The sequence below is a fragment of the Solenopsis invicta genome, chromosome 1, assembly GCF_016802725.1.
Source record: "Solenopsis invicta isolate M01_SB chromosome 1, UNIL_Sinv_3.0, whole genome shotgun sequence".
NCBI lineage: Eukaryota > Metazoa > Arthropoda > Insecta > Hymenoptera > Formicidae > Solenopsis > Solenopsis invicta.
In genome coordinates this window covers 8429328-8450255 of record NC_052664.1, presented here as the reverse complement: position 1 = coordinate 8450255, position 20928 = coordinate 8429328, and the positions used below count along the sequence as shown (strand labels likewise).

Sequence of the window (20928 nt, the reverse complement as noted above, 5' to 3'; positions counted from 1 at the left end):
AATAAATGAAACATATTAATATACGTAATTCAATATTTAAAGTTACATTAATGTAAGGTAAAGTGGGATATTATGGTCATACGAAAAAAAGCCATAGTCTGTAATTTTTCCAGTAATTGCTAATATATAATGTAGTATATGTTGCAATTTATTAAAAAATAAAAAAAAATATTTTGCAATTTGAAATTGAAAGAAAACTTGTAAGGAAACGATAAAATTATATTATTAATTATATTATTATTTATATTATTAATTAAATTAATTATATTATATTATTTCATGTTGTTTTCAGAATGTTTGGTGAGATTATAGGTATAAGACAACTGCGATGGCAAATCGTACTATTTTAGTAAACAATAATATATGGAATAATACGCACATATAAAGAGTTTGCCAAGCAATGGCGACTTTTTCAAGGAAAAGTCTTACGAGATTATAAGAGAATTAGATATCAACTATGTCATTGTGATTTTTGGAGGACTCGCAGGCTACTCATCAGATGGTGAGTATAATCTAGCACAATAATTTTTACATGTATATACAGGGTGTTTCAGACCACCCGTACACCCCTTTTCTCTTCGCAGGATTAGGACCAATCAAAAATATGTTCAGACGAAAGTTGTAGGGTTTCAAAAGATCTATTCAATGATCTTATCAGTTTGACCTTGGATGGCGTCGCCAAGGTCAGATCGAAATCATATTAAGTTTTTTAAATGGAACACCCTATTTTTGATTCCAGAATCTAATAGCTGGTGTCAAGACCTTTCCAAAACACTATAAGAATGTTTATTTTCGTTGATTACTTTCCGAGTTGTGCGGCTTGAAAGTTACACTACCGCCAGCATCAGCATTACTCAAGATGTACCATGTGGTGGTTACTTAGTCGGATTTAATCTTGTGTGTGGGTGTGTGCATACGTGCATGCGTATGTGTATGGGGGAGGAAAAGGGGAGTCAAAGTTTTATGTACTCTGCTTTTGTTTATTAACTGGATTGATTATGTTTGATGATCAATCATGTCCAGATTGACTGTATGCATTTTCCCGTGCTTAGCATTATCCAGAATGAACGACGTGGACGTGACGAGAATTTCATCCCATTGGGCTGCTTGATTCACGTGAGTCCCCTTGCCTCTCACGTTTGGGGTGCTTGATTCACGTGAGTCCCCTTGCCTCTCACATTTGGGGTGCTTGATTCACGTGAGTCCCCTTGCCTCTCACGTTCGGGAATGAATGAGTGTATGTTTTGTTAAGCGACTAAATGTTCAAAGTGAGCACCATTCTCTGCGATGCAAGCATCAACTCTATTTTGAAAATCATTGGTTGCTCGAAGAATTTCCTCGGCACGTAAGGATCGAATTGCTTCACTTATTCTACGAATCATATTATCCCTCGTAGTCGGACGTTCATGATAGACCAAGTTTTTTATCCTTCCCCAGAAATAATAATCAAGGACGGTGAGATCTGGTGATTGGGGTGGATAATTGATTGGACCGTATTTGCTTATCCACTTGTCGGGGAACATAGTATTTAATGCCGCACGAGCAACTCTCGATTTATGAGACGGACATGCATCTTGTTAGAACCACATGTTCAGGCGCAATTGCAGAGGAATATTTTCTAGTAAGACAGGAAGATCTGTCATTATCAAGGCGGAATATCTATCACCGTTTAGATTTTCGTCAAAGAAAACAGGACTTATGATTTGACTTCCAATAATTCCACACCAAACATTGACTTTCCAAATGGTTTGATGATCTACTTCTCTCAACCAGTGAGGATTATTTTGTGCCCAATAACGAGAGTTCCAAGTATTAACAGATCCATCACTTTTAAGTGTACATTCGTCAGAAAATAAAATTTTCAAGTGGAAATCAAGTGGTTGCTGTCTTATAAAGTTGCAAAATACAAGTCTCTGTCTAATATCGTTATAATTCAACGCTTGATGAACAGACATTCTGTAAGGGTGAAATTTGTTATTTTTTAGAATGCGCCAAACACTGATTTTACTAACACCAGAATCTTGTTCTCGTCGTCTTAAAGAATCATAAGGATTCAATTCTGTCGATGCAAGAATTTCCACTGTTCTTTCATCCATAATCGGACGACGAATTTGTGTACCTCTGTTATGTTGAGGCTGAACGACACCTTTAATTTTGATTCGTTTAGCCAAACGTGAAAAAACATTTCGCGAGTGAGGAGTCCGATCAGGATAACGTTCCCGCCACAATCTTTCCGCTGCAATGAATGTACCTCGACACTCACCTAAAATTAGCAGCATATCATATGCTTCTTCATTGGAATAGGACATGGCTAAATAAACCTAGACTAATAAAGAGGGTCGGATTTTTGTTGCGCGATTGATACTGATATGACGGTTATTGAAGACGTAGGTGACAAGTTTGAGAGTTATTGTCACTCGTGTTGAGTTGAGTCACAATAGCGTTGTGGTGAACTCTACTACATCTCTACTACATCCTATGCAAATAACAATATGTATAAAATCACGAGTTAGACATCGTTACGCAGAAAGCCGCGCTCGTTATTGCTCGTGTGCTACCGTTAAAGTAATAATGTAATTACATAATATTATGACATACATATGTATGTGACTATCTACGGTCGCGACAGCTAACTTTCACGATTTTTCATGATCTGTTTTTGTTGGCCCGGCTCGCGTGTTTACTTTCTTTGTGTCGGCTGCACGGCTTTCTGCGTAACGTGTGATTTTATATTGTTATTTACATGGTGTTGGCGGTAGTGTAACTTTCAAGCCGCACAACTCGGAAAGTAGTCAACGAAAATAAACTTTCTTGTAGTGTTTTGGAAAGGTCTTGACACCAGCTATTAGATTCTGGAATCAAAAATAGGATGTTTCATTTAAAAAACTTAATGTGATTTCGATCTGACCTTGGCGACGCCATCCAAGGTCAAACTGATAAGATCATTGAATAGATCTCTTGAAACCCTACAACTTTCGTCCGAACATATTTTTGATTGGTCCTAATCCTGCGAAGAGAAAAGGGGTGTACTGGTGGTCTGAAACACCCTGTATATATACAGGGTGAGTCAGAAAGACCACTTGTCCTTTCTCAGGCATATTCGTAATCGAATTCTGAGACGATTTTTCCTTTGGCAAAAATTTATCTGGAGCTTAGTTTTTGAATTATAGAAAGAAATAGTTAGCGTGTGACGGATCGGATACAAGAGGTAGGCAGGGGCGGCGCAACTCAGCGTTCCGCGCGGCGCGGCGGCGCCCCTGCCTAGCTCTTGTATCCGACCCGTCACACGCTATTTTTCTTTGCAACTCAAAAACTAAACTCCAGATAAATTTTTGCCAAAGGAAAAATCGTTTCCGTGAGGCTTGCCATTGCACTTAGATAACACAATAGTACACGGACAACACATTCACATTAAAATTTTCTCTCTCTCTCTCTCTCTCTCTCGCTTTAATTATGCTATCTTTAACTTGAAAATAATCTTCTAATAATTGTAATAAAAGAAATGACAGAACTTTTTATAGAAATAAAGAACAGAGTAATTACATGAAGCCTACAAGAATATTTGCATGTAGGATTTTAAAAAACAATCAAAATACTTTTTTTTATAAGAAACGCGACTGTACTCGACATTTAGATAATTAAGAACACATGAAGTAAAACAAAGTTAATCACGATTTAAGAGTACAAATTACTATTGCGTTGTAGAGCTACAATTTCAATCTCTAGCTTCTTGAGAGAAAAACGGATAAATAATTTTAAGTTGTATCTATCATTATTCAAAACAGGAGTGTATTATAATAAATGTATGCTCGCGAATATAAAATTTAATACAAATGGAATTACTTAAATATTATTTTCCAATTAAAAATAGCATATTTAAAATGCATGAGAAGAGAAGGAAGGAGAGGGGGAGAGAGAGAGAGAGAGAGAGAGAGAGCGGGGGGGCGCGTTCGAACAAGTTTAAGCATGTTTACTCACGAATCCATCCTGTACGGCGATCAGCTTATTGTTTCCACGATGCGACAGTTCCACTTGAATCAAAATTTGTCCTTGAAGAGAAATTTATCTCTCAGAGTTATTTCACATTTTATCACTTTTACTCTATTTGCTCACTTGATCGATTAACGACGAACAGCGAACAACGAACCGATCGATCGATTTTATTTATCACTACGAATCACTACGAATTAACCGCTACTAATCATTCGACGCGTTAAAACACGTTACTCGAAGAAACACGTGTTTACGTTACAACACGTGTTTACGCACATATTTTTCTAATAAATTGCAAATGCATGTTTAATATTATTTATTGAAAATTGTATGATTAATGACTTTATCAAGGTAATTATTATTTATTCAAAATATTTAAGAATTGATTTTATCAAAATCAATTTTTTCTAAATATTTTATTTTTTATTTTTTATTATTTATAAAATGTAAGTCGTATAGTAATATTCAATATTTTAATTTTGCCGCGTTTTTATTTATGGCACCACTGTTACCGCATCATAACATCCAGTCGACTGCTTGCTATCGTCGAGTAAACACGTGTTGTGTGCTCGTAACGTAAACACGTGTTGCTTCGAGTAACGTGTTTTAACGCGTCGAATGATTAGTAGCGGTTAATTCGTAGTGATTCGTAGTGATAAATAAAATCGATCGATCGGTTCGTTGTTCGTTGTTCGTCGTTAATCGATCAAGTGAGCAAATAGAGTAAAAGTGATAAAATGTGAAATAACTCTGAGAGATAAATTTCTCTTCAAGGACAAATTTCGATTCAAGTGGAACTGTCGCATCGTGGAAACAATAAGCTGATCGCCGTACAGGATGGATTCGTGAGTAAACATGCTTAAACTTGTTCGAACGCGCCCCCCCGCTCTCACTCTCTCTCTCTCTCTCTCCCCCTCTCCTTCCTTCTCTTCTCATGCATTTTAAATATGCTATTTTTAATTGGAAAATAATATTTAAGTAATTCCATTTGTATTAAATTTTATATTCGCGAGCATACATTTATTATAATACACTCCTGTTTTGAATAATGATAGATACAACTTAAAATTATTTATCCGTTTTTCTCTCAAGAAGCTAGAGATTGAAATTGTAGCTCTACAACGCAATAGTAATTTGTACTCTTAAATCGTGATTAACTTTGTTTTACTTCATGTGTTCTTAATTATCTAAATGTCGAGTACAGTCGCGTTTCTTATAAAAAAAAATATTTTGATTGTTTTTTAAAATCCTACATGCAAATATTCTTGTAGGCTTCATGTAATTACTCTGTTCTTTATTTCTATAAAAAGTTCTGTCATTTCTTTTATTACAATTATTAGAAGATTATTTTCAAGTTAAAGATAGCATAATTAAAGCGAGAGAGAGAGAGAGAGAGAGAGAGAAAATTTTAATGTGAATGTGTTGTCCGTGTACTATTGTGTTATCTAAGTGCAATGGCAAGCCTCACGGAAACGATTTTTCCTTTGGCAAAAATTTATCTGGAGTTTAGTTTTTGAGTTGCAAAGAAAAATAGCGTGTGACGGGTCGAATACAAGAGCTAGGCAGGGGCGCCGCCGCGCCGCGCGGAACGCTGAGTTGCGCCGCCCCTGCCTACCTCTTGTATCCGACTCGTCACACGCTAACTATTTCTTTCTATAATTCAAAAACTAAGCTCCAGATAAATTTTTGCCAAAGGAAAAATCGTCTCAGAATTCGATTACGAATATGTCTGAGAAAGGACAAGTGGTCTTTCTGACTCACCCTGTATATATATATTTGTGCCTTTTTGCTAAGAGTAACAATGTTAAACGCTTGTTGGTTTCACACAGTAAGAGGTGTTGATGCTATTAGCAAGATTGACGTGCGTCGCAGCATCTTCTTCAGCATGAGATGGCTTATCAGTCAGTTCGATCCTATTAGAAGTGCCAAACAAAGAGCCAAAAAGAAAGTACGAAATCATACACCTTTTCAAAGAAATTTTGGAGTTGTAAATTGTCTTCGTTTTGCACATAAAGCTTTAAATCTAACTGATGGTTTGTACAAATTTTAGACTTAGGAGCAGTTATGTAAATTGGCAGAGAGTGACATATACGCACGATTTTTTGAAATGACCAATTGACAGACTATGAAATGATAATAGCTAATCATCTAGTAGATCCAAATGATATCAAAGTATCATGGAGCAGCATTGCTGGTCTGGACAACGTCATTCAGAAACTCAAAGAGAGTTATCCTGCCTATACAAAGGAAGGAATAATTTGAAGATTCGCAACTAACTCGAGCACCTAAGAAATTTATCATGTGTTAGTCGCTGTCTGTGTCACTGTTTTCCTGACAGTTCTTTGTATGTTACATAGATGTTACGACAACGAAGTAAGTAATATTCTGCTGAAATTATACTCTTCAATATTGTTGAAAGTAGTTTCCTTGTCGTGAATGTTTAAAATTTTTATGAAGATATATAATGCTGAAATAGCGCAAATAGAATCATCGCGAGCGAAGTTTATAATTCCATAGTAATAGACATAGAAGAAAATTTTACAATAAGGCGAAATAAGAGTTTCCTTCTGGACATGTTGTATCTAACGTTGATGATAAAACCAATGGCAAGAACGTGATTTATTTCTATTACATAAAAATTTCTCTTTTACGTAAATATTTAAAACTTCAAACGTACAAAATTAAGAATAATAAAAGTTTAGTGAAGGCTTTCTTTTTCTAAATTAATAATATCTAATGTTCATGTGGTTTAAATGTACTTTTTCTACGAACATTTAAATAGTCTTAATAACGCTATGTGACTGAATTATGACATATTAGAATTGTACTTAAGACAATCTTAAATATAAAAACAGATTATGAATACCAGCTTTCATTGTAATTTTGTTATTCTTAAGTGTTTTCTTTATTTTTGTTATTTTATCATGTAGAATCATTCTTTAATTTTTTTCTTACTTATTGTTCTGTATACGGGTTAATGAAAGAAATTTATGTTTGATTCTGTTATAATAAATACATCTATACACGTACACACTAAACAAATACATTATATATGTATGTTTAATATTGAATAATTGTCCGTCTTTATAAACTTATATGTAAACTAAATAAAGAATTTTTTATGAATATTATGTACATACATAGAAAATATTTAAAGAAACCTTTCCGCATCAGTGAAAAGCTTCATCTGCTAAGTGGGTACGTTAGATAATTGAAAGAGAGAAAATATGAAAGGACCATCATCATCCTTATCTAATGTTGGGTGCGCATTGAGCTGAATGTAGGTGAGCAGGGAGCTATCTTTTTCTCTCGCATTGAGACTATTGAGGGGTCTCTCGTTCTCTGTCTCTTTCTATTAGCTCATGCATTCGTGGCTATCTTTTTCACTCTATGTATGCAATCTCTTTGCAGTGTCCTAGAGACTTGTAATTCTAAGCAGATTTTCTTGTATTGGTCAAAGACCCATTTTTAAAAAAATAAATGCAGCTGTTTAATGATATTGAAATGTCTAAGCTCCAGGGTTTGCCGAGATGGTTCGACCCTATTAAAACCCACCATCAAAAAATTCAATGTCAATTTAATAATAGTGAAAATGAAACATTTATTATAAATTATTATAAATATAATTTAATTTTATAAATGAAAGAAATAATATATAATAAGATTAGTGAAAGAAAAAGACATCATAAAACTTTATTTAATTACATTGTTTTTAATTTTTCTTATTTTAACATTTTTCTTTTCACATTTTTGTTGGAAAATACAATCTATCTCTGGGCCGCTAGAAAAACAGTACAAGAATTTGTCACGCAAGTTCAATGCAGCGTAAAACTGCCAGGAGATGGGTGTAGAAGTATGAAATGGCTGAAGCTGATTTGTTTTAAGACCAACAATGTTCCAACATGCTCCCAAGATGCATGGCTCCGGCTGAAAATGAAGCTATTATTCAGTAAATAAGAGTTAACCTTTTTTAGCCCGCAAATAAAATACCCGAAACTCTTGAACTAAACATATCGAATAGCTCAAAACCGGTTTTGTGATGTGGGAATAAAATGTCGTAAAGTTGCAAGAAAACTCCTTTTGACACCAAAGCATAGGACTCAACGAATGGATTTCGCAATAAATCATCTTTATATTACAGATGAAGAATGGTTAAAAGTAATATGGATAGACGAAAAAACATTTTCCAGTGATAAAGATGGGCGATGTCGCATCTGAAGAACAGACAATACCAGACAATACCATGAGCCGAATAATGTTTCGATTTCGACGTTAAGTCACGGACATGTCATGGCGATATTCTGGGTACGAATGTCAAATGACAGTCTAGTAGGCTTAGTGGAAATTGGAAGAAATTTTAACGCTGAGCAGTACATAGATATTTTGAATGGTGTAATGCTGCTTAGTGTACAAGGACGTTACATTGAAGAAGAGCTTCCCAGAATTATTGTCGTGGAAAACAAAAGCCCAATCTACTATAGCGCTCAAATCACCAGAGCTTGGTATGAAGATCATCCAGAAATTCGTCGACTGAATTGGCCTGCGACGTCTCCAGATCTCAACGTAATAGAGAATCTGTGGGCAGAGATGGTGAGAGAGTGGACGCTCCACTTTGTCCACAGAGGAGAAGATCTTTTAAAGCGAGTTTATCTTGCGTGGGCCAATCTGCAATAGCGTTCTGAGTATTACTAGGCAATTGTTAGTTTCATGCGCCAGAGGCTACTCGAGGTTGCGTCCTGATTAAAATATGATTAAATATTAATTATTGCTATTGTTGTTTTAGGAGCAATGTCACTTATGCACTTACGTAGGAAAATAGAAAGAACCATAGGGCAAATTATAAACAGCCGAAACTGTGAAGCAGTCGTGGTGTAACAATACGTGCCGAAAATATCTGAAAAACAATTCAAATGCTGTGATTTAGTATTTAGATACAGATACTCAACACTTTATATAATTAATACAATTTCTTTTAATGTATTAGTGTTACCTCTTCATAATTTATAGGATATCTCTCGGTGTTCAATACGTCGAGTAACCTCTGACGCATGGAACTAACAATTGTCTGACAATACTCAGGACGCTCCTGCTGACGCTAAAAAGACGCGTTCTAAAAAATCTTCTCTTCTGTGGACAATGTGGGGCGTCCACTCTCGCACCAACTCTGCCCACAGATTCTCTATTACATTGAGATCTGGAGACCTTGCAGGCCAATTTAATCGACGAATTTTTAGATGATATTCATATCAAGCTCTTTTCATATCAGGCTCCGAGCGGTATGGATTGGGCTGTTATCTTCCACGACAATAATTTTGGGAAGCACTTCTTCGTTGTAACGTCTTCGTACACTGGGCAGCATTACACTATTCAAAATATCTACGTACTGTTCAGCGTTAAAATTTCTTCCGACTTCCACTAAGTCTCTTGAACCATCAGCTGACATCCATGCCCAGAATGCCGCCGTAACATGTCCACTTGACGTCGAAGGCAAAACATTATTCGACTCATATCTGGTATTGTCTCTTCTCCAAACGCAATATCACCCATCTTTATTACTGGAAAATGTTTTTTCGTCCGACCATATTGCTTTGAACTATTCTTCATCTGTAATATAAAAATGGTTTATTGCGAAATCCATTCGTTGAGTCCTATGCTTTGGTGTCAAAAGGAGTTTTCTTGCAACTTTACGACATTTTATTCCCACATCACAAAACCGGTTTTGAGCTATTCGATATGTTTAGTTCAAGAGTTTCGGGTATTTTATTTGCGGGCTAAAAAAGGTTAACTCTTATTTGCTGAATAATGGCTTCATCTTCAGCCAGAGTCGTACATCTTTGGCGCATGTTGAAACTTTGCTGGTCTTGAAAAAAGTTAGCTTCACCCATTTCATATTTTTGCACCCATCTCCTGGCAGTTCTTTCGCTGCACTGAACTTTCGCTTGCACGCAACTTCTTGTGTTGAATTTCCAGCGTCCCACAAAGCTGCAATCCTGATTAGATTTTATTGCGATGGTTTAAAAGCCATTTTTCAACAAATAAATAATTCATTATCAAATCGTTTTACTGTAATCGTTCAAATCATTTTTCTAACCATCAACGCATGTAATAAAATATAACTGATTGCAATATAATTGATTGCATTTGTTTTTTAACAAGCCTCGAGTGTGATCATAGGCAATCTTTGAAAAAGGGTTTAAAAAAAAAAACAGCCGAATAAAGCTTTTTCGGATTTTTGTTTACCTTTAATTTATTAAGTTACTAATTTTTATTTATTTAGTTATTTATTTATTTAATTTAATTTATTATTTAATGCAATAGTTGTATACAAATCTATATATAAAAGGCATTTCATATGTCAAATTGAGTCTTTGGATCCGACCATTCTTTATTTGATTTTTTTGTTAAAAGTGTTTCTCTTGTGGATATTAAAGTTTTAAAAAATTTGTTACATATAGTAAATTTTTTAATGTAATTGCTATAAAAAATGGAGTTTTTAACTAATGTGAAGAACGATAAACATTAAAGCAAAAATTAATTAATTTGTTCAATTTGTTATTTTTCTTAAAAAAAGAGATAAAAAAGATTTCATAATTTAAGAAGTCTAAAAATACTTGTTACTTATAGTATATTTAAAATAACTTATTATTTTTATATTATAATCAAATAAATCATTTTAAATAAAGTTTCATGGTGTCCTTTCCCTTCACCAATCTTACTATATATTAGTTATTTCGTTTATAAAATTAAATTACATTTATAATAATTTATGTTAAATGTTTTATTTTCACTATTATTAAATTGTCATTAAATTTTTTAATGGTGGGTTTAATGGGTTGGACCCATCTCGGCAAACCCTAGATCTTAGACATTTTAATATCATTAAACAGCTGCATTTACTTTTTAAAAAATGGTTTTTCGACCAATACAAGAAAATCTGCTTAAAATTACAAGTCTCTAGGACACTGCAAAAAGAATGTATATATAGAGTAAAAAAAGTAGCCACGATTGCGTGAGCTAATAGAAGGAGACAGAGAACAAGAGTCCCCTCAATAGTCTCAATGCGAGAGAAAAAGACAGTTCCTCACTCAGCTACATTCAGCTCAATGCGCGCCCAACATTGGATAAGGATGAAGATAGCCCTGTCATATTTTTTCTCTTTCAATTATCTAACGTTCTCACTTAGCGGATGAAGATTTTCACTGATGCGGAAAGGTTTCTTTAAATATTTTCTATGGTCGTACATAATATTCATAAAAAATTCTTTATTCAGTATATATATACATATATACATATATATACATATATATATATATATATATATATATATATATATATTTATATATATATATATATATATATATATATTTATATATATATATAAAATGTATTTGTCTATTGTGTACGTGTATAGATGTATTTATTACAACAGAATCAAACATAACTTTATTTCTTTATCCTGCATACGGAACAATAAGTAAAAGAAAATTTAAAGAATGATTTTAGATGATAAAATAACAAAAATAAACAAAACACTTAAGAATAACAAAATTACAATTAAAGCTGGTATTCATAATCCGTTTTTATATTTAAAATTGTCTTAAGTACAATCCTAATATGTCATAATTCAGTCACATAGCGTTATTAAGACTATTTAAATGTTCGTGGAAAAAGTACACTTAAACCACATGAACATTAGATATTATTAATTTAGAAAAAAAAGCCTTCACTGAACTTTTATTATTCTTAATTTTGTACGTTTGAAGTTTTAAATATTTACGTAAAATAGAAATTTTTATGTAATAGAATTAAATCACGCTCTTGCCATTGGTTTTATCATCAAACGTTAGATACAACATGTCTAGAAGAAAACTCTTATTTCGCCTTATTGTAAAATTTTCTTCTATGTCTATTACTATGGAATTATAAACTTTGCTCGCAAAGATTCTGTTTGCGCTACTTCAAAATTAGATATCTTTATAAAAATTTTAAACGTTCACGACAAGGAAATCACTTTCAACAATATTGAAGAATATAATTTCAGCAGAATATCACTGTCATCGTTGTCGTAACATCTATGTAACACACAAACAACTGTCAAGAAAACAGTCACACAGATAGTGACTAACATATGATAAATATCTTAGGTGCTCGAGTTAGTTGCAAATCTTCAAATTATTCCTTCCTTTGTATAGGCAGGATAACTATCTCTTTGAGTTTCTGAATGACGTTGTCCAGACCAGCAATGCTGCTCCACGATACTTTGATGTCACTTGGATTTACTGGATGATTAGCTCTTATCATTTCATAGTCTGGCAATTGGTCCATGTTAAAAGATCGTGCGTATCTGTCACTCTCTGCCAATTCACATCACTGCTCCTGAGCCTAAAATTTGTACAAACCACCAGTTAGATTTAAAGCTTTATTTACAAAACAAAGACAATTTACGACTCCAAAATTTCCATGTATGACTTCGTACTTTCTTTTTGGCTCTTTGTTTGGCACTTCTAATAGGATCGAACTGACTGATAAGTCACCTCATCCTGAAGAAAATTGCTGCGACGCACGTCAATCTTGCTAACAGAATCAACACCTCTTACTGTTTGAGACCAACGCTCTCTGACATGTTCATAGTTTTACTATGAAACTCAAACTCAATGCTATTTGTGCTAAAACGTTCAACATGGTTACCCTTAGCAAAAAGACACAAATATATATATATATACTCATATATACACACGTAAAAATCATTTTGCTAGATTATACTCACCATCTGATGAGTAGCCTGCAAATCCTCCAAAAATCACAATGACATAGTTGACATCCAATTCTCTCATAATCTCGTAAAACTTTTCCTTGAAAAAGTCGCCATTGCTTGGCAAACTCTTGATATGTGCGTATTATTCCATGTATTATTGTCTACTAAAACAGTACGATTTGCTATCGCAGTTGTCTGATACCCATAATCTCACCAAACATTTTGAAAACAACATGAAATACAAAACAACATAAAACAACAGAATATACGTAACCTACTGATGCGATATCCCCATCATATGTTTAAGATGTTCCTGTGCTATCTGGGTGTTCATCATGCATGAATGTTAAACCTGACTTGTTAAATAGGCCAGATTTAATAATCATATATGATGGACACTTTGATGCAATGTGTGTGTGTCTAGAATGCGCCTAAGCTCTTTAGAGAAAGCGTTAATAACCGTTTGTGCACAGTCATGAGCTAGAAGATTGCAATACATTTTCTTCGATGGTTTTCAAAATGTAGACTTGCTCATCGAACGGCGAACGTAATTGGTTCTTACCTGTGGATCCAATCAATTACGTAATTTTCGCCGATCGATGAGCAAGTCTACATTCCAAAAACCATCAAAGAAAATGTGTTGCTTTTTAGCTCACAACTGTACACCCAGCGTGTTTGATTCTGTCCTTGGGAAAATTTTCTAAACTGAAAAGCTATCTTTCTACATACTTACAGTTCATGATTAATGTAACGACCAATAAGCTCTAATCGTTACTTTAATTATAAACTGCGAGTATGTAAAAAGTGGTGACTTGTCAGTTTGAAAAATTTCCCCAGGGACAGAATCAAACACGTTGGGTGCACAATGAAGTGTATTAATGAGGTCCTTTCTCGGCGTAGGAGCTGTAACAATTTAACCAATCATATGTTGCCATTAGCTTAATGAATTTGCCTCATTGGCTAAGATTGCTGTGTCTTTTGCACGATCTTCACCGAAAAAAGACCTCATTAATGCACCTTATTGTACACCCATGGAATTTGATTCTGTCCATGGGAAAATTTTCCAAAGAAGTCGCTATCTTTCTACATACTTACAGTTTATGATTAACGTAACAACCAATAAGCTCTAGTCGTTACATTAATCATAAATTGCGAGTATGTAGATAGTGGTGACTTCTCAGTTTAGAAAATTTCCTCATGGACAGAATCAAATTCCATGGATGTACATTTCTGGACAGTCTAGAAATATTCCTAAATGGACACGTTTGAATGTCTATATGCTATCTTTGCTCAGTCTCTGTCTATCAACTCTATCTGTATACGTAATTTCCCTTCCAATCTCTTTTGTCTTGCTGTCACCATAATGTCAATATTGCTCGAGGCTATGAGCGTGTCGAATGTGTTTTTCGGTCCAGTCCGTAAAATTTGTGAGAATTGCTGATGCAACCAACTAACAGCCATATAGTTCATAGCAAACATTATCGTTTCCGGGACTTCGACATCGTCGAAGAACGTCTCGGTGGTGTCTCTGCTGTTTTACAACTTTCCGATAAACATCACCATTGACTTAACCTACGTCACCGAAAAGCGTGGCTCTCACAAACGAAATAATAATTTATTAAGGAAGATTTTGATCAACTTGAAGATGGGTAGGTATTCTGTATACACTTTCTGTTCTTAATAATATTTGTCATTGCACAGATATTTTACATGGGAGGGTTTCGATAGCGCACATCCCGATAGCCCACCAACTAATCATCTTGACTTATTTAACCCAACCTACGGAAAATCTCTAGGCATCTGCCATTGTGAGTGGTTTGTGTGCTATCGGGATGTGCGCTATCGGGACCCGCCGATTTTACATAGCAGAAAAACGCAATGCGCTTCCAATTGTGTGGTGTCTAATCATGCGGTGTCCAATTGTGTGGTATCCAATCGTGCTGTGTCTAATCGTGTGGTGTCCAATCGTGCGATGTTCAATTGTTACGTGTTCCATATTACGTGTCTAATCGTACGGTGTCCAATTGTTACGTGTTCAAACGGGATACGTCCTCCATCAAAGACATCTTATGGATGACCATAGGATATCCGTGTGCTGTCTGAGATGATTAATTTTTGTTTTTAATTAACTTTAATTTACTTACTTTGAAATAATATTTGTTGTACGGTAGATCCTGTCCTCCAAGTGTTAATGGACTATACAGAAGATCGGAAAGGGTTTTGATTTTGTCCGTGGTAGATTGAAAAAGAGTCACGATGTTTGCCGTATAAGCTGCATAGAGACTCAGTGAAGCTAGCAGTAACATAAGAATGACGATTCGAGATGGGATTCTGTATGGCTCATAGGAATATCCTACAAATGTGTAAAAACAATAAAAGTTTTTATTTTGAACTCATATTTTAGTTACATCTTTATTCACGATTAAGAAGTAACGTGTTCCTTATAACATCATTATTAATAGTTACTTTTTTTAGTAACAAATTGGTAACGTCATTATATATTTTATTGATAACGTTAGTGCAAACGCAGTTAGGGTAAGGTTACTGATATCGCACCACCTAAATCGCACCACCTTGCATATATGGTAAATCCAACTACAGTACTTGTACACTTTTTGTAGGATTATTTGGGAACTACATAACATCATCCTTTATTAAACTCAACATGTTAAGAGCAATAAAAATTTTGTTATTAATATTTATAGAAAAATCGTAACTTTGCTACTCTCTTTCGACACATTTTGTACCTTGATTGCAAAATGGGGTAAAATAAATAAATTTTTATAATTTGTAATGATCATAGTACTATTAAAATTAGATTAGTAATGTTCAAATAACTTTGTACTTTTATTTGTAAGTTAAATAAATAAAGTTTTACAAAATGCTTTAATTTCTTAAATCGCACCATATCTTACAAGAAAAGGAACAGAGATGTCTCCCTCCGATTTTAATGAAACTAATATGTTATTGGGATTTTAACTCGAATCTAATATGGTCGTCTCAATAAGGTTTTTCCACGTCTATGTTCACACTACACTCTCATATTTAAGTGTGATGTCCCTTCGCTCGTTCCTCGAGGATACATCTGGAACTAAGGCGCTTTTCGACACTTTTTGTTAAGCACGTTTCAATATGGTACGTTTGTGTAAGCTGATATCGCAGATATATCCAATTCAAACATTGTACTGAAGATGACTAGTTATTAAATAGTCAAACGTTTACTTTATTTACATTGGTATTTATTTTGTATTAGTGCACAACACCCTGCACGGCCCTGAGTCTCATTTAAATTGTTATTCTTTAGGAGCCTTGAACCTTGTATTTATTTTCTAATTTAAAAAAAAAATTGTTTCACAAAATGCCGCCCCTCGACAGTAAGGGTTCAAGATCACACGCTAACTTTAAGGATACGCAGACCATTCAAAATGGAACAAACTTCTATGAAACTAATTTTTATCTGAAAGTATACTATTTTGAGAATACACCCAGGATTGGATCAGCTCCCAAGCCTAATTTATGTGTTGTTACATTTTCGGTCTAAAAACATTTCTACTTTAAATCCCGCGCTTTAAATGCGTTATTACTCATATACGAATTTGCATAAACTGCGAGTATGTAGAAAGTGGTGACTTCTCAATTTAGAAAATTTCCCCATGGACAGAATCAAATTCCAGAGGTGTACACCCAAGGACTTTGATTCTGTCCATGGGGAAATTTTCCAAATTGAGAAGTCACCACTTTCTATATACTCGCAGTTCATGATTAATGAAACAACTAGAGTTTATTGGTCGTTACGTTAGGCTGCGGTCCACTTAGCGCTTCAAACGCTACAGAGCATTTGTAGCATTAATATGGCTGGTCCATTTGACGCTTCGGAACGCTCCCAATAGCTTTTATTACGTCATCAATACGTCATCGTTTTCGCTCTCGATTCGCTCTAACTGCCTCACCTCAGGAGATGGGTTAGCTGGAGCATTTCAATATTTGGCGGAAAATTACGACTTGAATCGCATTTCGATTTGCGCTCAAACTGCTGTTAGCTTCATCAATAGTTTGTTTGGGGCCGTATTTGTGTTCATACGTGTTTAAACATGATATATCAATTGACAATAAAAAGGAATTATTATCATTAACTTTCTTTGTTTCTACTACGCGAGAAAAAATAAATTAAAATTATGACTTTACCTGAAATGACTCTTGAATTCCATAGCAGTGAGAGATGGGATAATACGTTCTACATAACCTTCAATTTTAGGCGTTCTTCGTTTTCTTCGATTCATAACTCATTAAGCAAAATTATATTTCTTCTTCCTCATTATCATATATATAAGATATTATATCGTTGAATGTATTATAAACATTTACTAAAATTGGAACTGATTCCATTATTAAATTTGGATAAACCGCGGCTAGTTGATTCAAGTGCTACAACTGCTACAAACTGGTCCACTTGTGTAGTGATTGTAATATTGGTAACACTAGTGGACCGATCATAGCGTAGCGTTTAGAGCGTAGCATTCAGAGCGTTCAGAAGTACTAAATGGACCGCAGCCTTAATCATGAACTGTAAGTATGTAAAAAGATAGCGACTTTTCAGTTTAGAAAATTTCCCCATGGACAGAATCAAAGTCCTTGGGTGTACACTCAAGGACTTTGATTCTGTCTATGGGGAAATTTTCCAAACTGAGAAGTCACCACTTTCTACATACTCGCAGTTCATGATTAATGAAACGACTAGAGCTTATTGGTCGTTACGTTAATCATGAACCGTAAATATGTAGAAAGATAGCAACTTCTCAGTTTAGAAAATTTTCCCATGGACAAAATGAAAGTCCTTGGGTGTACCAACTTGTTTTTTCATACAGTGGGCCAACGATACCAGTACGGGCTCACACACACACTATTTGCATTCCGCGCGCAGCGTGGGGGAGTGGTTGGCAGCACTCGGTCTAGGTCGAACAGTCGAATTGTAGTAATTGGACGTAGCAATTGTCTATGGACGATATTCATAGTCAATTTTTATATTTAAGATCGTCTTAAAGGGGGGACCTAGTGTAAAATCGATTTTTTTCACGTTTGTTGTTTTTTGTTGAAATTGTTAGGAAATTATCTCAAACATATGAAAAAAAAAAACATTATAAAGTTATAATAGACTTTCTTTTGTGTTAATTTTAAAGAAAGGTGAGTCGGCCTCATCGGCTGGAGCGCGTAGGTATATAACTTTAAACGTTTTTTTCTCAAAACACTCAATTTTGCGCGTTGGTCTATATAACTCAAAAACTACTTGACCGATTATCTTCAAATTTTACATGTTCATTTTTCTACTATCTGGTCCCAGCATATACCTATCCGATCATTAATATTTTGTTTTAAACAATAATTATTAACAATTGTTTAAAGTAATTTTTTTGTTTATGTCGCCGTTTTTGCAATTTTATGAATTTTTTTAATTATTTAGATATACTGTGGGTTTTTATATAAACTAACAAAATTTTCTTGAAATTTTTGTTTCACATTAATTTTGTGACCTCGGTGTAGACCGGCGCAAATTCAAGGAGCCAACTTTAAGCAGCTGCTGTGTCGCTATTTTAAAATTTTTCTACACCAACAAAATTTTTTTAATTAATTTAAATAGTAAATATTATTGTATACTTTGTCTACATTCAATAAATTTTGCTATATTTTTTTTAAATCAAGAAAAAATTGCTGTTTACACTAGGTTTCCCCTTTAAGTATCATCTTAAGATTCCATCAACCAATTAAAGAGACGTATCAGCATCTCAAGACATAATTAAGATGATCTTGAAATAAGAATCAACTATGAATATCGGCCATAAATGTTTTAACATTTGAAGTTGCACGTGTATCGAAGGCGATATAAGAAAGAAGAGATAAAACTATGAAAAGACATGGGAAGGTATTCATATCCAAATGTGCGGATTTTGTAAAAAAAAATATGAAATGTTTCTTTTTATCATGCATTAAATAAATTTGTTTTATGTCAAAGAATTCCTACTTTAACATCACCAAAAAGTAACAAAAAAATAACAAATTGTTACTTTCCAAGTAACGGTAACGGTAACGTGTTACTTTTTACAAAAAGTGACGGTAACAGTAATGCGTTAGTTTTTTAGGGTAACGTTTCCAACGGTGCGTTACTTTCCAAAAGTAACTTTCCGAACTCTGTCTTTATTCTAATAATTTTCTTGTTCTAAACTTGAAGTTTTTTCTTGCGTTTGAATATCTTTTTTTATTTATATTTTATCCAAATTGAACATCTAATGTAACAGATTAATAGATTTATTAAGTTTAACAAAATAGCTTCTTACTCGCATAATTATGTTTTACTTTTCAACAAAACATTCTTTTTATTGATATTATTTTTTTTCAAGAAAATATTTTATTTGTGGATTAAAAAACTATATTTTTTAAAGTAATTATATTTTTAAATTTATCAATTGTAATTAAAAAAAATGTAACTACTTAAAACAAATACATTGTTTTCGTGTAAAAGTAAAAAGTGAGAAGGGATTCTAAAATAACAGAAGTGACCTTGTATTCCAAAATAAAAATCTTCAGGAATGGGAAGTTATGGAAATTACAAATAATGTTGTTACTACTATTGTTAATTTCTTATAATAATAATATGATAATGACGTTACACATATGCAATTTTCCGAGATAGTAATAGTAACGCTAGAAAACAGTTACTTTCAACAAATAATTCGTTACCATTACTCATTCATATCAGAGAAATACCTCATTAGTTAATTCGTTACATAAAGAGTAAAAGTAACGTATTAATGCGTCGTTTGTTCAAAATGATTATTTCAAATCTAGAATTACCATTAGAAGTACTATTATGAAAAGTTATACTATCATTAACAAATCATTTTTATTAAAAAAAATCAAAGTAACTGTAACTAACAACTTTTAATATAGTATTACGTTACTTCGAATCGTTGGAAAACTTCTACTTTGTATAAGTTTATTTTTTATTTACAAATTGAGAATTACAAAGCTTTTATATAAGATTGTACCTTGTTGAGCAAATGCGCCTAAAAGGATGAAAAAATTATCAGTAACAGTTGGTTTGCTGTTATTTAGTTGATTCCAATAAGCTGCCGACTTTTTCGAAGTACCTCGATAATGTTCCCATTTTATAGATATATATAACAAACAAAAAACGAGAACGAGAAATATGGCTGTTGCTACCCAGACGTTTTGTTGAAAAGGTAAAGTGAAGATATTTTTCATAGTCGACAATGAAGGTTGTCGAAACACAAAACACAAACTGTGAAAAATTTTACAAGTTAATGTTAGTAATAGTTAATAATTAGTAAATCTCTAACAATAATAAGTAGAAGATATTAAGAAAGATATTAAGAATAAATAGATATACAATAAATATACGATAGGAAAGATATTACACAATATTACTAATGATATCATTAGAGGAGAAGAAAATATTATGATTACTGTCGATAATACGGTTACCCCTATTATTTCCGTTATTAAGTAACGTATTCTAACAATTACTTTTGGAGTTATTCTTTTAGTAGTCCGCTATTTTTTAGTGATGCTAATATGCAAATATATATTAACTGACAAGTGTTATAAAGCATTTCTACTTTTGAGCATTTCTAAACTTTTTCACAAGATACACCTTTAACCTTTAATTACTCATATTTCCTCATTCTTAAACTTGAGTGTATTATCACACGAATGTACATATACTTAAGTGTTTTTTTGTTATTTATCTTTTTATTCGGCTGTACACATTTCGAGTTATATAAAGTTAAAGCAATAACATGGAATTTCATTAATATGGTTTTTTAAGCAAAATTTTTATATCGTATTATTTTTTCGATAAATCTATTATCTGACAGTTTTCCTTTTATATTTAAATAAACGAACATTTTTTATTTGTTATTTGTAACGATGCATCCCAGAATTGTATCGTCCTCAACAGTCAGGAAAAGCCGCCGGGCTATAACCAGAAGCACCTTGGGTGCCCACTTTTAATCCTCACCAAAGTATATGTTATGCTTAGCGCCGCCAGAAGAACCACGTTGAGCTATCACACGCATTAAGTCGGCGTGCACGCACACTCGAAAAAAGCACGTGATCTACCTTATCCCGGCAACTCAAGCGCCGAAAAATAACGGAAGCGATCAGAG

General features: G+C 33.6%; 1 protein-coding gene across 2 annotated transcripts in view; it reads right to left on the bottom strand.

Moving 5' to 3' along the window:
- Window positions 1-20928, bottom strand: part of LOC105202144 (glutamate receptor U1) — an 82585-nt gene that overhangs the window by 17211 nt on the left and 44446 nt on the right. For both annotated transcript variants that reach the window (XM_039448106.1, XM_039448110.1), the window contains 2 exons: window positions 19789-20042; window positions 14893-15101 (listed from right to left, as the gene is read on the bottom strand). In XM_039448106.1, coding sequence (XP_039304040.1) covers window positions 14893-15101; window positions 19789-20042 — 463 coding nt within the window. The remainder of the gene's footprint in view (window positions 1-14892; window positions 15102-19788; window positions 20043-20928) is intronic.